Source organism: Diabrotica undecimpunctata, chromosome 2 (assembly GCF_040954645.1).
Source record: "Diabrotica undecimpunctata isolate CICGRU chromosome 2, icDiaUnde3, whole genome shotgun sequence".
NCBI lineage: Eukaryota > Metazoa > Arthropoda > Insecta > Coleoptera > Chrysomelidae > Diabrotica > Diabrotica undecimpunctata.
The window spans coordinates 2,413,425-2,427,724 of record NC_092804.1 but is presented as its reverse complement, the minus strand read 5'-3'; the positions used below and the strand labels follow the sequence as shown (position 1 = coordinate 2,427,724).

At 32.4% G+C, this 14,300-nt stretch overlaps 2 protein-coding genes across 3 annotated transcripts in view; one reads left to right on the top strand and one right to left on the bottom strand.

Annotated features, from left to right (window-relative positions):
* The window catches only part of kl-2 (dynein heavy chain 2, axonemal kl-2), a 105,748-nt gene extending 95,282 nt beyond the window's left edge, over positions 1–10,466 (top strand). For both annotated transcript variants that reach the window (XM_072522064.1, XM_072522063.1), the window contains 9 exons: positions 576–882; positions 1,834–2,050; positions 2,116–2,307; positions 3,947–4,131; positions 4,871–5,218; positions 6,204–6,346; positions 6,407–6,561; positions 9,993–10,239; positions 10,301–10,466. In XM_072522064.1, the coding sequence (XP_072378165.1) occupies positions 576–882; positions 1,834–2,050; positions 2,116–2,307; positions 3,947–4,131; positions 4,871–5,218; positions 6,204–6,346; positions 6,407–6,561; positions 9,993–10,239; positions 10,301–10,455 (1,949 nt within the window). In that variant the 3' untranslated portion in view covers positions 10,456–10,466. The remainder of the gene's footprint in view (positions 1–575; positions 883–1,833; positions 2,051–2,115; positions 2,308–3,946; positions 4,132–4,870; positions 5,219–6,203; positions 6,347–6,406; positions 6,562–9,992; positions 10,240–10,300) is intronic.
* Positions 10,467–11,326: 860 nt separating this feature from the next.
* On the bottom strand, positions 11,327–13,829 carry LOC140433135 (uncharacterized). Its single transcript, XM_072521186.1, has one exon. It carries the CDS (start codon positions 13,597–13,599, stop codon positions 12,328–12,330), a length of 1,272 nt encoding a protein of 423 aa, XP_072377287.1. The 5' UTR covers positions 13,600–13,829; the 3' UTR covers positions 11,327–12,327.
* Positions 13,830–14,300: the final 471 nt, after the last annotated feature.

Sequence of the window (14,300 nt, the reverse complement as noted above, 5' to 3'; positions counted from 1 at the left end):
TTGAATGTACTGTATTACTATTACTATTACTGCTACTACTAAAGCTTTAGCTTAGATTAGGCTCTAATAATGGACATTACAAAGCGACTGGTCAATGAAAGTGATAAATTTTAATGATCTCATGAGAATCGTAAAAAATGGCAAAAATCGCGCAACAGCTTTATAGGAAGCTTCAAAATTATTTCAGCTACATTTTTTTATTAAAACATTTTTTTCTACGACGACGTACAGATTCTTGCTAAATCGATGTTTGCAGTTTTCCCACCTACGAGGGCGGTTTTAGGGAGAAGCCTGGGGGATAGAAGTAGATTTTGGGAACCCGAAATTGACTGTTTCAGCAAAATTCAGCTCGGTCTCGTTTTTGGATATTAAACCTCTGACGACTGGACTGACAGTCTAATTTGGAACTCCAAAATAGTTTATATAAATTTATCTTGACGGAATTCATTTTTAGGAATCTTTTTAGAAATTTTTCTTCTTTAGGAATTTTTATGCGTGACTCTATTGGTTGTATTTATTTCCCTATGTATAGTAGATGATAAGAATTCAAATATCAAATATCTATACTATTTCAGGAGAATGGGATGGAATCTGCAACGAATTCCAAAAAATGCTGTTCATCCGATCCCTCCGTCAAGACCGCGTGTCGTTCGCCCTATCGAATTTCATAGTTAACCAACTAGGACCTCAATTTGTCGAACCTCCCGTATTAGACATAAAAGCCGTTCTGGAAGAATCGTCTCCTCAAACACCGCTGATATTTGTTTTGTCTCCTGGTGTTGATCCAACTCAGTCATTAATACAACTAGCTGAGCAGGCAAATATGAGTTCGAGATTCCAGTCGATAAGTTTGGGACAGGGACAGGCGCCCATTGCTACCAAGTAAGTGCATTACAGTATTTTTTTTTTAAATACTATTTATTTTATCTCCAAAATTGTTTAAATTGTTGCTAATTATATACAGCTGCAGCCATTGAATAGTTTACACCCTTACATATCTAGTAGCCAATTTTTACCTCATTTGAACCCACATTTTACGTCATAGTGACGTTAATTACCAGTAGCGGACCCATAATGGGTTGATTAAAATTAAAGCAGCAAAATAAAACAAATCTATGTTACAAAATGAGATTATACAAAGAAGTTTTTTTAAATAAAATGGAGTAGGTATGTTCTTAATAACGAAAATAAAAAAGTCTGGATTCAAAATACCTATTTTGACACTAATCGAAACATCACTAAGGAATGTGAAATGGTTTAAACAAAAAACTCAAGTTATAGGGTCATATAATCAGACATCAACAGAGCTATATCTTATTGTAGCTTATATTGCAAGGAAAAGTACAAATCAAAATAGATCCGGCCAGATGAAGAATTATCTCGATCTTTAATCTTACTGTGATATAAGGACACACAGAAATTTTAGAGATTCAAATTAAATTCAATGTTACATGTGTTCTAAATTAACAGTGAAAAGGTAGATAGACAGAAATTAATTAGTTAGTTTTGCTGATACAATTTATAATGTAGTAGCAACACGACCTGGGTCAACTTTATAAGTGTTAAATTATACAATAAAATAAAAAGTACAACCCGTCTTTGTTTGGAAAAGTCAGCATGAGAAATCAGTTGAGCTAATGCAGCAGGAGCCCGATACCACATGGCGATCCTGACTGCCCAACACCATACTTACAAAGTGGTTTTAAATATCTACGATTAGTGAATTTAGAGCAGCAAGAAATAAAGTAAAAAAAGCTATGTTAGTCGCAAACATCCTTAGTGGATTGGCATTTTAAAAAGAGAATATTTATTTTAGAAGTTATTGATGTTTAGGTTACTACAGATGGGAGCTAAAGACGGACATTGGGTTTTCTTAGCGAACTGTCATTTGTCTCTAAGTTGGATGCCGAAACTGGACAAAATCATAGAAATGCTTCAGTCAGGTAAAGTTCACAGCAATTTTAGAGTATGGCTTAGCTCAAGCCCGCATCCAGAGTTTCCAATATCCATTCTCCAAGCTGGAATTAAAATGACCACTGAACCACCCAAAGTAAATATTCCTATTTATTATATTGTTACAAAAAATTCTGTTTTTGTTTATTTGGTGATTTTTAGGGTCTTAAGGCGAATTTGAAGAGATTATACCAACTAATATCTGAGGATCAGTTTACAGCTTGTCAATATCCAGAAAAATACAAGAAATTGTTGTTTTCTTTGTGCTTCTTCCACGCTATATTGTTAGAAAGAAAAAAGTTTCAACAACTTGGTTGGAACGTCATTTATAGCTTTAATGATTCAGATTTCCAGGTACGTGTATACAAATTTATAAACCAAACAAATGGGCACAAAAACTATTTTGTAAATAGTAATCTTTATATTTGTGTACACAAATCTATAAACGATTTTACAATTTCAAAAATATGAACATTTAATTTACGCAGTTTTATTTTGTTAATAAACTGCATGTAAATAAATGTTTGTTAACAATTAATATTGGCTATGAGCACGTGTGCTTGTTTGAATAATAATTTCCAACCACTTCTAGTCTATCAAAATGTCACTGGAACTTCACAAAAAAAGAATTACTTCATTTACTAGTACAGTATACTCCCTCTATAACGAACACGGTTATTACGAGATTTCGCGTATAACGAGGTACATGAGATGTCCCGTCAAATTTGTATTCAACTATAACCCTCTATAGCGATGCAAATCTGGTTATAACGAGAGAAAATAAGATCAAAAAACGTGTATTTTACGTTTTTGGCCCGGCGGTAGCTATAAATAAATACCCTTTTAAATGCCGCCCGCAAAAAATTCTTCGGAAATTTACAATTTATGATTCTCAAGTTTCATTGTAGGGGGTTGACCATTCACAGTTAATAATAAGAAGGTCCTAATAGACAACATGTGGAAAGTGCTTTGAATGTTGTAAGAAACTACCCAAAGACAAAACGCAAATGAAAAAGCATACAACTGTTTCACATCTTTAGAAAATATGAGAGATAAAATACTGGACAATTTAACGCAGTCAAAAATGACAGACATCTTCCAATTGCAGAAGCAATAGTTTATGTTATCCTTGAAAATACGCTTTATACAGATTTACAGAATACATATTTTTTGTTTTAACTTATTTCATTGACAATAAAAGTAAACAACTCTTTTTTGTTTTAATGTATTTCATTGACAATAAAAGTAAACAACTTTTTTTCAAAAACGCCATTCAAACAATATTTAGCATCTTATATTGCTCCGAATGGCTTCACCATAGGAAGTTAATGTTTTAGAAAACTACATATTCATATGTATGCACAGTATTATTGTTATTTGATATAACGAGATCGGCTTATAATGAGGTAAAGAGTCTGCCATTTCAGTTCTTGTTATAGAGGGAGTCTACTGTAGTACTTAAACTCTACCTAGTCTCTACCTAAACGTACCTAACACGTTATTCAATATATATAGCGAACACGGATGGCAAGGAGGAATATTATGGAGGATGCTTATCTTTCTTATCGCTACATATGCGTCAGAAACTGGGACTATTAAAAAGTCCGACTCACGACGTATAATGGCTATTGAAATGTGGGTATATCGTAGAAGGATGAGCATTCCCTGGACAGCACATCGCACAAAAGTCTCAATATTGACAGAACCCGACATTAATATTAAGCTTACCACAATCATCAACCAAAATATATTGAGGTACTTTGGACACATTACTAGACGAATGGAAGGCATGGAGAGGTTGGTGGTTGAAGGCAAGGTAAATGGTAAAAGAACCGAGGAAGATCGCCACTCCGATGGTCAGACCAAATAAAGTGCGCTACCGGTTACTCTCTGTCTGAGTTGGGACTGAGATTAACACACCGACTGTATTGACATTGACAGATCGTGTTTTTTGGCTGGTTTCAATTTAACAATATTCTATTTTTATACCTAGGTATCCGAAAACCTTTTAACGATATACTTAAACGAGTACCAGGTAACCCCTTGGGACGCCCTTAAGTACCTAATAGCTGGCGTCAGTTATGGAGGCCACGTTACCGACGATTGGGATCGAAGATTGCTGACGACTTACATTAATCAATATTTTTGTGAAGACGCTTTGAGCATCGCTTATTTTAGGTATGATTTTTAAAAAAATCTCTTAGCCACAAAGTTATGTTTAATTTTCTTCATTTACAAACATTTATTTGGCACCTATATCTATTATCAAACTAAGTAATATGATAATACAATAATAAATACTAAAAGTCTATCTGAATTAGCTTGTTCTGTAGTAAACTTAAACAAATTAAAAATAATTTCTTGTGCTTGGGATCCTAAACATTTATTTTTCACTGAACATTCCATTTTAATTCTAAACGTAGTAACTATGACTAGTCAGCGTGTCGATGTGCATCGCCCTCTTTCCACGATCTTGTTATTTCCGCCCCGACAACAAGAAATATCTAAATACTTGACAACATTGCAGTGAATTTAACGTTGGGAGCTCGATCTCTTTCGCTTGACGGTGAATTATGTAATAATTTAAAACTTGGTCAGCGCGCAACAAGACACTTCTCGCTTGTTACATTGCACACACAAAATACAGGGCTGTATTGGCCCTCAGTTATACATAATTTCATGTACCAATAGTTAACGCACGAATCCGGTTCTGAAAATTGTACTAGTTCGACTTATTATTCATTGTTTAAGTTCTTTTATATAATATATCCATTGTTCGGCCCCATTACCTAATATTTAAGTTGAAAACATTCCGATAAGTCAAAAAACATTTTACCTGCATATAATTTACAAACCAATCTCTATTTAAAGCATAATATAGTACTCTTCATAATATATTTATTGATTAAATTGATAGGTTATCGTCATTATCCACATACTACATCCCAAGAGACGGTTCCATCCAGTCTTACCTCGATTATATAACTCTTCTGCCTAACGTAGACAGACCAGAAGCATTCGGGCAGCATCCAAACGCAGATATAACGTCTCTAATCAATGAGTCTCGAATGCTATTCGAAACTTTAATGTCTCTTCAAGTACAAACTGCCGCTGAAGGTGACCAATCGAAAGAACAAAAAGTACATGAGTTGGCCGACGACGTGTTGAGCAAATTGCCCAAGACTATCGACTACGAAAACACAGAAAAGTTAATGGGAGCTCATAAAACCCCCTTGGATGTGGTGCTTTTACAAGAAATTCAAAGGTAAAAAATTTAAAAAATTGTACTAATACAATCTTCCTCAATTGAAGTGGACTATATATTATATTTGTTGTATATTCTTAATTTAACAGTGTTAAAGAGATATCAAGAAATATTTTATCTGTAGGTAATGCCAATGCCAAATGTCATACTCTTCTTTTTACATAAAAAAATAGCAAGCAAATTAACATTACTAGTTGTTAATCTTTGTTAACGTTGTTCAGATTTAAAAATTTCTTTAACATCATCAAATAAAATAAATTTATCAAAAAGTTTATCCGGAAAGAGACCGGTTGGAAACCCAAGAAAGCGCTGGGAAGACACAGTAAACAGCGACACACAAGCCCTTTTAGGAGTCCGTGTATGGAGAAGATCAGTCACAGACAAGCAAAGGTGGAGGTAAAAATAAAGGAGGCCAAGGCTCAATTTGGGCTGTAGTGTTGTAGAAGGAGAAGAAGTTTCCATCAATAGAGCATTACGAAAAATTCTTTGAATATTTTGACCTAATCGAATCTCAAGTAAAAATGTATGAAATAAACCAACCAAGAAAATGTCAAAGCAAACAAGGCGAAGAAAATGGACACACTTCATAGACCCCCAGATGAAATTGCCAGGACAGCGCTGGATTGTAATCTTCGAGGTTGGCCTAAAAAACGTGAAAAGGGACAGTACTGGACGAAAGGGAAAGAAATCAGATAATCTTGTCTTTAAGTCAAAGCACTAGAGTTAACTGGAGACACTTCGTGAAAACCCTATGTTCCTCTTAGGAATCTCGGGTTTTTATAATATGGCAATTTATGATGAGCAATTTAATTTCCAACAATTTTTCTTTTAGTCGTTTTTGTCATAGATATAAAGTGACACCTTTATGTCGTAGAAATTTTAAAGAAATCACTCTAAAATATTTAATTTAGAACGAAAACTCATTGGTTTTTATGCAAATATTTCTATACCTATTTTGTTAATATGTTCCCAACATACTTTTTAGATATAATACACTTCTACTAGTGATCCAAACCTCATTGGAAGATTTGGGACGAGGAATACGAGGTTTGGTGGTTATGTCATCGGAATTGGAAGAAATCTTTGATTGCATATTTGACGGGAGAGTTCCGTCTTCTTGGCTAACTGGTAAGTCATTAAATATTTAAAAAATGTGATTGTAACGTGTATTTTTCTGGCAATCTACAGCTTATTCGTCATTAAAGTTATTGGGAAGTTGGACCAGAGACCTTGTGGCACGCGTTGAGCATTTCAGTGTGTGGGCTAAAACGCTTCGTCCGCCGTTGTTCTTTTGGCTTGCCGCTTATACATTCCCCACCGGATTTCTAACTGCTGTGCTTCAGGTTAAGTATATTATTTATATTTTACAATTAAAATCATGGATTTTTGTCACTAACTGATTAGTTAAATAAATAAGTTGAAATTAAAAACGATTTTCTCCGAAATTACAAACGCTGTGGTTAGATTAGGTTAGGTTAGGTGAGGGGAAGGTGAAACTAGAATGTGCTATAGTAGAAACCCCCAATTTAGAAGAGTGATATCATAGTTTAAACGCCGAATATCCTCAAATTTAAATGTACACAGCGGCCCTCGAAAACTGCCTGTTTTCTCGATTGCAATTTGCGTTTCCTCATAAGAAATTACAGAATATATAAAGTAGTATATTTATTTGTGCTTCTCTATAGTAGACTTGACCAGAAGTTGTCGTACAGTGTAGCCAATTCTTGTTCACAAGTAGTAATTATGGTCATACAAAACCTGTATTCTTCCACGCAGCGATTATTACTGTCATAAAAATACAAAAAAATCTGATTTTTTCAATAGTAAAAATTAAGCACAAAATTGTAATGAAATAAATTTTATTTATATGTTCCGTTTCGTTACATATTTAAATTTATAAAATAAAAATCGATATTTTAAAACAATATTTTTCAATCGTTTGGCAACTTTGGAATTAGCGACGGAACTCCGTTTCAATTCAGATCCACAGAAACCCGTAAAACTACTTTTTGTCGAGCGAGTGCCCATCAACAATAGTTCATTACATTGGCGTTTCGGAGGGTAGGGTATTTTATGCGATAAGTTTGTGTTATTGATAAAACGTGTTATTGATAATACGAGTGTTATAGTTTGTCGTTTTATAGTAAATTTTTAGTTATATTCTGTGATTATTTGGTTTGAGTTTTATTCGAGTTGGACGAAAAACCGAGTTGTTCCAAGAGAAGACTGCAAAATTCTGATGTTGATTCCAAAAATGAAATGCCGCAAAAGAGACGGAAAATGTTAACGTCCGAAGAGAAGGTAATAATACGAAACGTTTATGAAGGAATTGTCGGCAGAAAAATGGAATTAAATGTTAGCCAAGCGGTCGACATTTGTAGCAGTTTAACAAAAGTATCCGTTAGCTGTATTTATCGTGTACTTAAAAATACATCGGAAAATAAAAAGCAAGAAAAAGGAAAAACTAGAGGTAGGAAAAGCATTGTTTTGGATGACGAGACAAGGAATATTATACGTCGAAAAATTCATTCATTTTATTTTCGGAGTGAAATTCCAACTCTGAAAAATATTTCTCAAGAGCTCGAAAACGATGACTCCTTACCCAAGATATCTCGTAGAGTCTTAACCAGGACCATGCGTGAAATGAACTTTCGATATGTAAAACTCAACAGAAAAAGTATGCTATTAGAAAAAAATAAAATTATTGTGCGGAGAAGAAAATATTTAGAAGAAATACGCAAAATTCGCAGCACTGGACGCAAAATATGTTATTTGGATGAAACCTGGATTAACCAAGGTTGGAAAAGGTCATACAGTTGGAAAAGTTTGGCAAGATTTAAATGTCAAAAGTAAACGTGAAGCATTTATAGAAGGCTGATATACAGGATTAAAAGCTCCATCAGGAAAGGGACGGCGTTTAATCGTCACCCATATAGGAAGTGATACAGGGTTTCTTGATGATGGTTTTCTTCAATTTGAGTCGAAAAAAACAGGTGATTATTAAAGAAATTGAAAGAGGGGATTCAAGAATGGCTTACAGAAAAGGGGATTGCATACGAAGAATCAATGCTCAAAATTTAGCTACTTGACATTGCACGGTTAAGGAAAATTGAATATCTTAAATATGCTGTAGATGAAACTGCAAAAGATTATGGTGTCAAAGTTCTGCGTCTACCACCTTATCATTGCGAACTTAATCCCATTGAACTTATCTGGGAGCAAGTGAAAGGAGAAGTAGCACGCAATAACAAAACGTTCAAATTAAACGAAATTAAGAAACTTTTGATTCAAGCAATCCTTCATGTAACTCCAGAGAAATGGGCTAAATGTATAGGCCACATAATTAAAGAACATCGTATGTGGGAACTTGATACTCATATCAAAGTTTTACTAGAGCCAATTATAATTACACCAGGTGGTGAAGATAATTTCAGCGATAGCAGCACTGCATCTTCAGGTTTAGACAGCGAATAATATTTTCTAATAGTTTAATAAGAACATCAGCATAAAAAAAACCAAAAACAAAAAAAAAAGAGAACATAGTAAGTGTGTATAGTGTTTGTGTTTAAACACATCAAACATTATTTTTATTTTGTTTTTATATAATTTTATTTTGTTTTATAGGATTTTATTTTGTTTTGTTTTATACTGTTTAAGTGTTTTGTTCATTTTATTTAATAAGACAATATGGCTCTTGGCGAACACCCATTTAAAAAAAGTACCGCGCCACAAGACATACCTCTGGGGTGGTGTGGAAACTGTCTTAAAATTTGTTTTAAAAAAATTTCATTGTGTAACTCTTTAAGGACGGGTCACGTCAAAAGACGTTTTAGCGTAACTTCCGCGACAGCCTGGTGGCATCAGTAAGCTTTCTGCAAAATTACTTGTTTTTTATAGCTTTTTGTTTGTGGCATTCTGTATTTTTAGGGGAATGTAGGGAATGAGCCACAAAATATTTATTCATATGTTTATTTATTGACGTTTCGATCTCTATATCCAGAGACTGTTTTCAATTATACAAATGATAGTACTATTTATTTTCTATGGCTTTTCGCTTGTCGTTCTGTATTTTTAGAAATAATGTTGGGAATAAGCCACAATATATTTATTCAAATGTTTAATTTACGGACGTTTCGATCTCTATAAAGAGACCGTTTTCAAACATACAAATGACAGATATATTTATTTTTCTATAGCTGCTTGTTTGTGGCATTCTGTATTTTTAGGGAGAAGGTTGGACATAAGCCACAATATATCTATTTACATGTTTAATACATTGACGTTTTGATCTCTATTCCGTTTTTAAAGATAGAAAAAAAAAAGAAAATAAACAATATAAGATTATAAAAATAGCTAATAATAAACAAATAAAATAAATATAACTATCATTTATATCTTTGAAAGCGGTCTTTGGATATAGAGATCGAAACGTCAGTAAAAACTTGTAAATAAATATATTGTGGCCTATTTCGAACATTAATATTTGAAAAATAAAATATAATTAACGTTAAAATAAAAGTAAGTGTACGTCACTGAATTTCCAAACGGCTTACCGCATTTCTGGGCCTTTAAACGATGACTCACTCTCTCAAATAGTGAAATTATACTTTAAATAGCAATAACACTGTGTTAAGGGAAAGTTTGCTTTTAATTCTACCTTTCTCAGAGTCTATCTTCTACCCCGTACAACTTAATAAAGTCGAAACGAGTCATAGTATGAATTAAAGCAAACTTTCAGCGATAAAAATATCTATACAGTTATTTCTAATTACAGACAACGGCACGTGCCGCAGAAGTACCAATTGACACCTTGGGATGGGATTTCACCGTATTAACAATCGAAGAACAGATGATCCAATTACCTCCAGAGAACGGCGTTTACGTCAAAGGGACGTTTTTGGAAGGAGCAGGTTGGGATAAGAAAAACGCTATGCTAATTGAGCCACAACCTATGCAACTCGTATCTTACATGCCGCTGATTCATTTCAAGCCGGTGGAACAACTCAAAAAGAAAACTAAGGGTATGAACTTTTGAATAACTGATGCGTGAAAAAATCATCAATAAACATTATTATTTTTAAGGTCTATATCAGTGTCCGTGCTACTACTTTCCGATAAGAACAGGATCTGCTAATAGACCGGCATTCGTAGTTGCTGTTGACTTGAGAGTAGGTCTTGAATCTTCAGACTTTTGGATTAAACGAGGTACAGCATTATTGTTAAGTTTGGCCAATTAGACGTTTATTCATACTAGACTAGTGTTAATAAAGAATTTATTTAGTCTTGTTTTTTTTTATAATATATTTTAGTTCTAGTTCTGAAAAAATAAATACCAAAACTATGGCTCTTGGAAATTAATAAAAATAGTATGATATTGGGACTCAGACGTGGCCAGGTATGTGACAAGTCTATGGACTACTATTTTGTTTAAACTTTAATGCAAAAAACATCCGGTAGGTGCTGAAAGGACAAAATAGCTACTAAATATAAGCTGATTTACATTGATAGTTTTCTCGTATCTTTATGAAGGAAACAAACCGCATTGTGCAGCATATTCTTACAAGTTTCGGAAGTTGTATCAAAGCATTTGCCAGCATTCATATAGTTATGCTGCCTCGTCTAAAAAAAACTTCAGTTATCACTAGTAGACTACAGCAAAAAAGCTACAACTCTCATAATGCATCACATACATAGATTTTCTCTTATGCAGTCACATTACTCATTGCGGAAAAATCCGAATAAGCTGTACCTATTATCATAGTTAACAGTAAAAGATATGCACAAGGCCTTTCTGCAGGAATACTACCTTAACGTCCCCTACACAATGTATTGGAAAGTATTTAAAACAAAATTTAATATTAAATTTGGATTTCCCCGCACCGACACATGTGCAGAATGTGACAAATTTGAACATTATATCTGAGTCCGATACAGCTTCTTGCGAAATACAAAAAGAACTTCATCTAAGAAAAGTTAATGCCAAAAAACGCAGTTATATTTAATTAAGTTTTTTTTTACAAAAACATATAACATGGAACACACAAAACATTTCATATTTTTCTGTACATTTTGTTATTAAAAATGTAAACCAATGATACTAAACCTAACCAAACCCAACCTAACCCTGGTAAAAAAAGCAGTAATTTTCTGTTAAAAGTAGGTAACAATGTAAGAATAAAATGTTATATAATTAAAAATCAAAATTTTTATTTTTCATAAGAAAACATATTTTGTATAACTATGGCAACACTGGTTAAAATTACCTGTTCTTGACTATACGAAACAGTTGTCATTCCTGTCATTTTATTTTGTTTCATGGTAAATCATGGCGGTGGCTTTTAAAAATAAGACATTTTAAATGAAAGTTACATAAAAAAGGACGTTTTCCACAGAATAAAAATCGTTGTACAATTATCAGTAAGTGAAGCAGAATTCATTGATATAAATTTCATCTCCGCAGACATTGTTCCGTCTTACTACACTAGTACCAGAGTTTTTTATTATAGTCGAAAGTGGAAACATTAAATAAAAATTCATTTTTTCATGAACTTTGTGTTAAGAAAATAAAAAATTTGGGATGAAACCAATAAAATCTTAATTTCAGCCTAAAGCACGTAAAAATCATAAAATCTCAAAATATAAGGAATATTTTACTAATTTCTGTAACTTTTAAGGAAGGTGCTCTTCCTTAAAAGTTAATATAAAAGTTGAATCTAAATTAATTCTTATATTAAGATTTTCTTTTGTTTGAAAAAACATCTTTTTTGGTTTTTATAGGAACTCTCGTGATTCATTAGTTCTTTAGCTATTTTCTGTCACTTTATCCTCTTAGGGGAATCAATGTAAAACTCATTTTTCTCTTCTACACGAAAATTATGTTAAATCGCTGAGGGATTGCGAGTCAGATCGCAACAAAATTTGCTTGAAAAAAATTATTTGGATTAGTTTTTGGGGCCCCTAGATTTACTGGATTTGTTTTTGTGTCAGACATAATTCAAATATAAATAACATCACTAGGTAATTTATTACCCAGTTATGTTATTACTGGGTAACAACATCAATTTTTATTTAAAATACAACAATGTTTATTTAAAATACTTATATTTAAGTTACCTTAACTGTTTATAATACTTCAACAAAGAGTCACTAATATCTGAACTTAAATTATATTTACTAAAATTCTCATTCACTACATTTAAAACTTTTTTAACTGTACTCCTCGATAAGCATTTTAAGTCTCGTTGAATGTCCTCTTCTTTGGTACATGATATCAAATAACATTGTAGCTCTAAAGCAGAGTCAAAAATATCCCCCACTTCGTCTTTAATATCGATAAGTTGCTCTAAAATTTTAGTCACTGACAAAAATATATCTGGTATATAATTCAATTTGAGATTTGTGTATATATAAGCAATGGCAGACATAATAAATATTAAATTATCTGTTACTGGCAGTAAATTTTCTTCAAGGCAGAAAAAACCAAGAATTTTCAAAATTTCATTAACAAAAATATTTGAATTTGCTTGAATTTGTGTGAGCAATTGATCTTTTTCAAAATGTTCGATATAAGCATAGACATTTACAATTATTTCTACCATATATCTTATAGATGAGACTTTTTCTTTTGTATCTGGATCAAACTGATCCCCATCCATTTTTATTAAGGTGTTATAACAGATCATCACTGAATCATACACATTATAAGTCACTAGTGCTTCTTTTATTCTAAAATTAGTCGTCAACTTAGCTACTGCTTCCATTGTTTTTAAGAGAAGATCAGTATTTACAGAATTTTTTAAAATAAAACATATCTGTCCAAAAATGTTCTCATCTATTAAAGAAAGTATCAAAGCTGAACTTTCTACTGATACTGAAATAAATCGCATGACTTGCACTAAAACTAAAGGGTCGTCAGACTGTAGTACCCCCAATATAATAGTAATTTCTTCTTTTTTCATACTATTATCACAACCCGAACAAAATACATTAGCTAAAACACCAATAACTATTTCAACAAATCGATTGTTCTCACTATGTTGAACAACTGCTGCAGCAGTTATGGAAGGATATGATACATCTAGTAAGAATTTACACACGTCTCTCTCCACTGTCATGTCCCACAAAAAACATAAGTCTTCTTCAACTTGTTCATCCCACTGTAATTCTGAAAACTGCAAAAGAGTCTTCAACACAAACGACTGACTGTACAAAGTATCTCCTATGGTATCTCCTTTCAATTTTTCTGCTGTTTCTTTATCTAAATCATTTGCATCAATATTGCTGCTTAATCTAAAACCATTGTCGTCAACCACTGTATTACTTTCTTCAGACTTGGTGTCTTTTTCTTTAGTAATTTCTGAATTACACTCTGAATTTTCCATTGCTATTTTGTAAAATATAATTATAATATACTTAGAAGTAAAATGGTATTAATTGACATATTATTTTATATTTTAATTACTTATACTAATGCAGGACAGTTAGATTTTTACTCCTAGAAACTTTAATTTTTCCGAAACAGAAGCCTAAAATCTGTGTTTGTTTCAAAATTAGCGTTTATTACAATATATTCTACAAATTTCAAATACTACTTAGTTCCTGCCTGAAGAGAGGTACACTTTGTTGTCGCTTGTCGTAATAATGTCAAATTAATGAAAACAATGTTGTCATGTTATTTATTTAAAATTCCTTATAATTCGTCTTACTCTTTTTTTTTAATAATTAAACAGACTTTAAATAAATGGACCGAAAAACATTTTTAAGGAGTGTCGTATGTTGCGCGGTATAATTGTCCACTTTGACTAAAAAATATGCTCTGTAAAATAATCAGCTATACTATATTGATTTATAAAAACATTGAAACCAAAAAGCCTTTTTAAAAATATTTAGTTTTGTTATCATTATTATTTATTTAAAGTTCCTGAATAAAAGTATACACAGAAATTAAGTATTTAATTATGTAAATGCAGATTCACTTTGCTATTTCTATCCGTTTGACATCAACGCTCAGACGTTTACGTATTGGGTTGTGCAGCCAGTAGTAGATTGCCATGTTTTTAATGTACTATATACTATTTTTATG

Bases quoted from the DNA above. Each gene is read 5' to 3' on its own strand.
- LOC140433135 (XM_072521186.1), bottom strand. From the start codon at position 13,599: ATGGAAAATTCAGAGTGTAATTCAGAAATTACTAAAGAAAAAGACACC.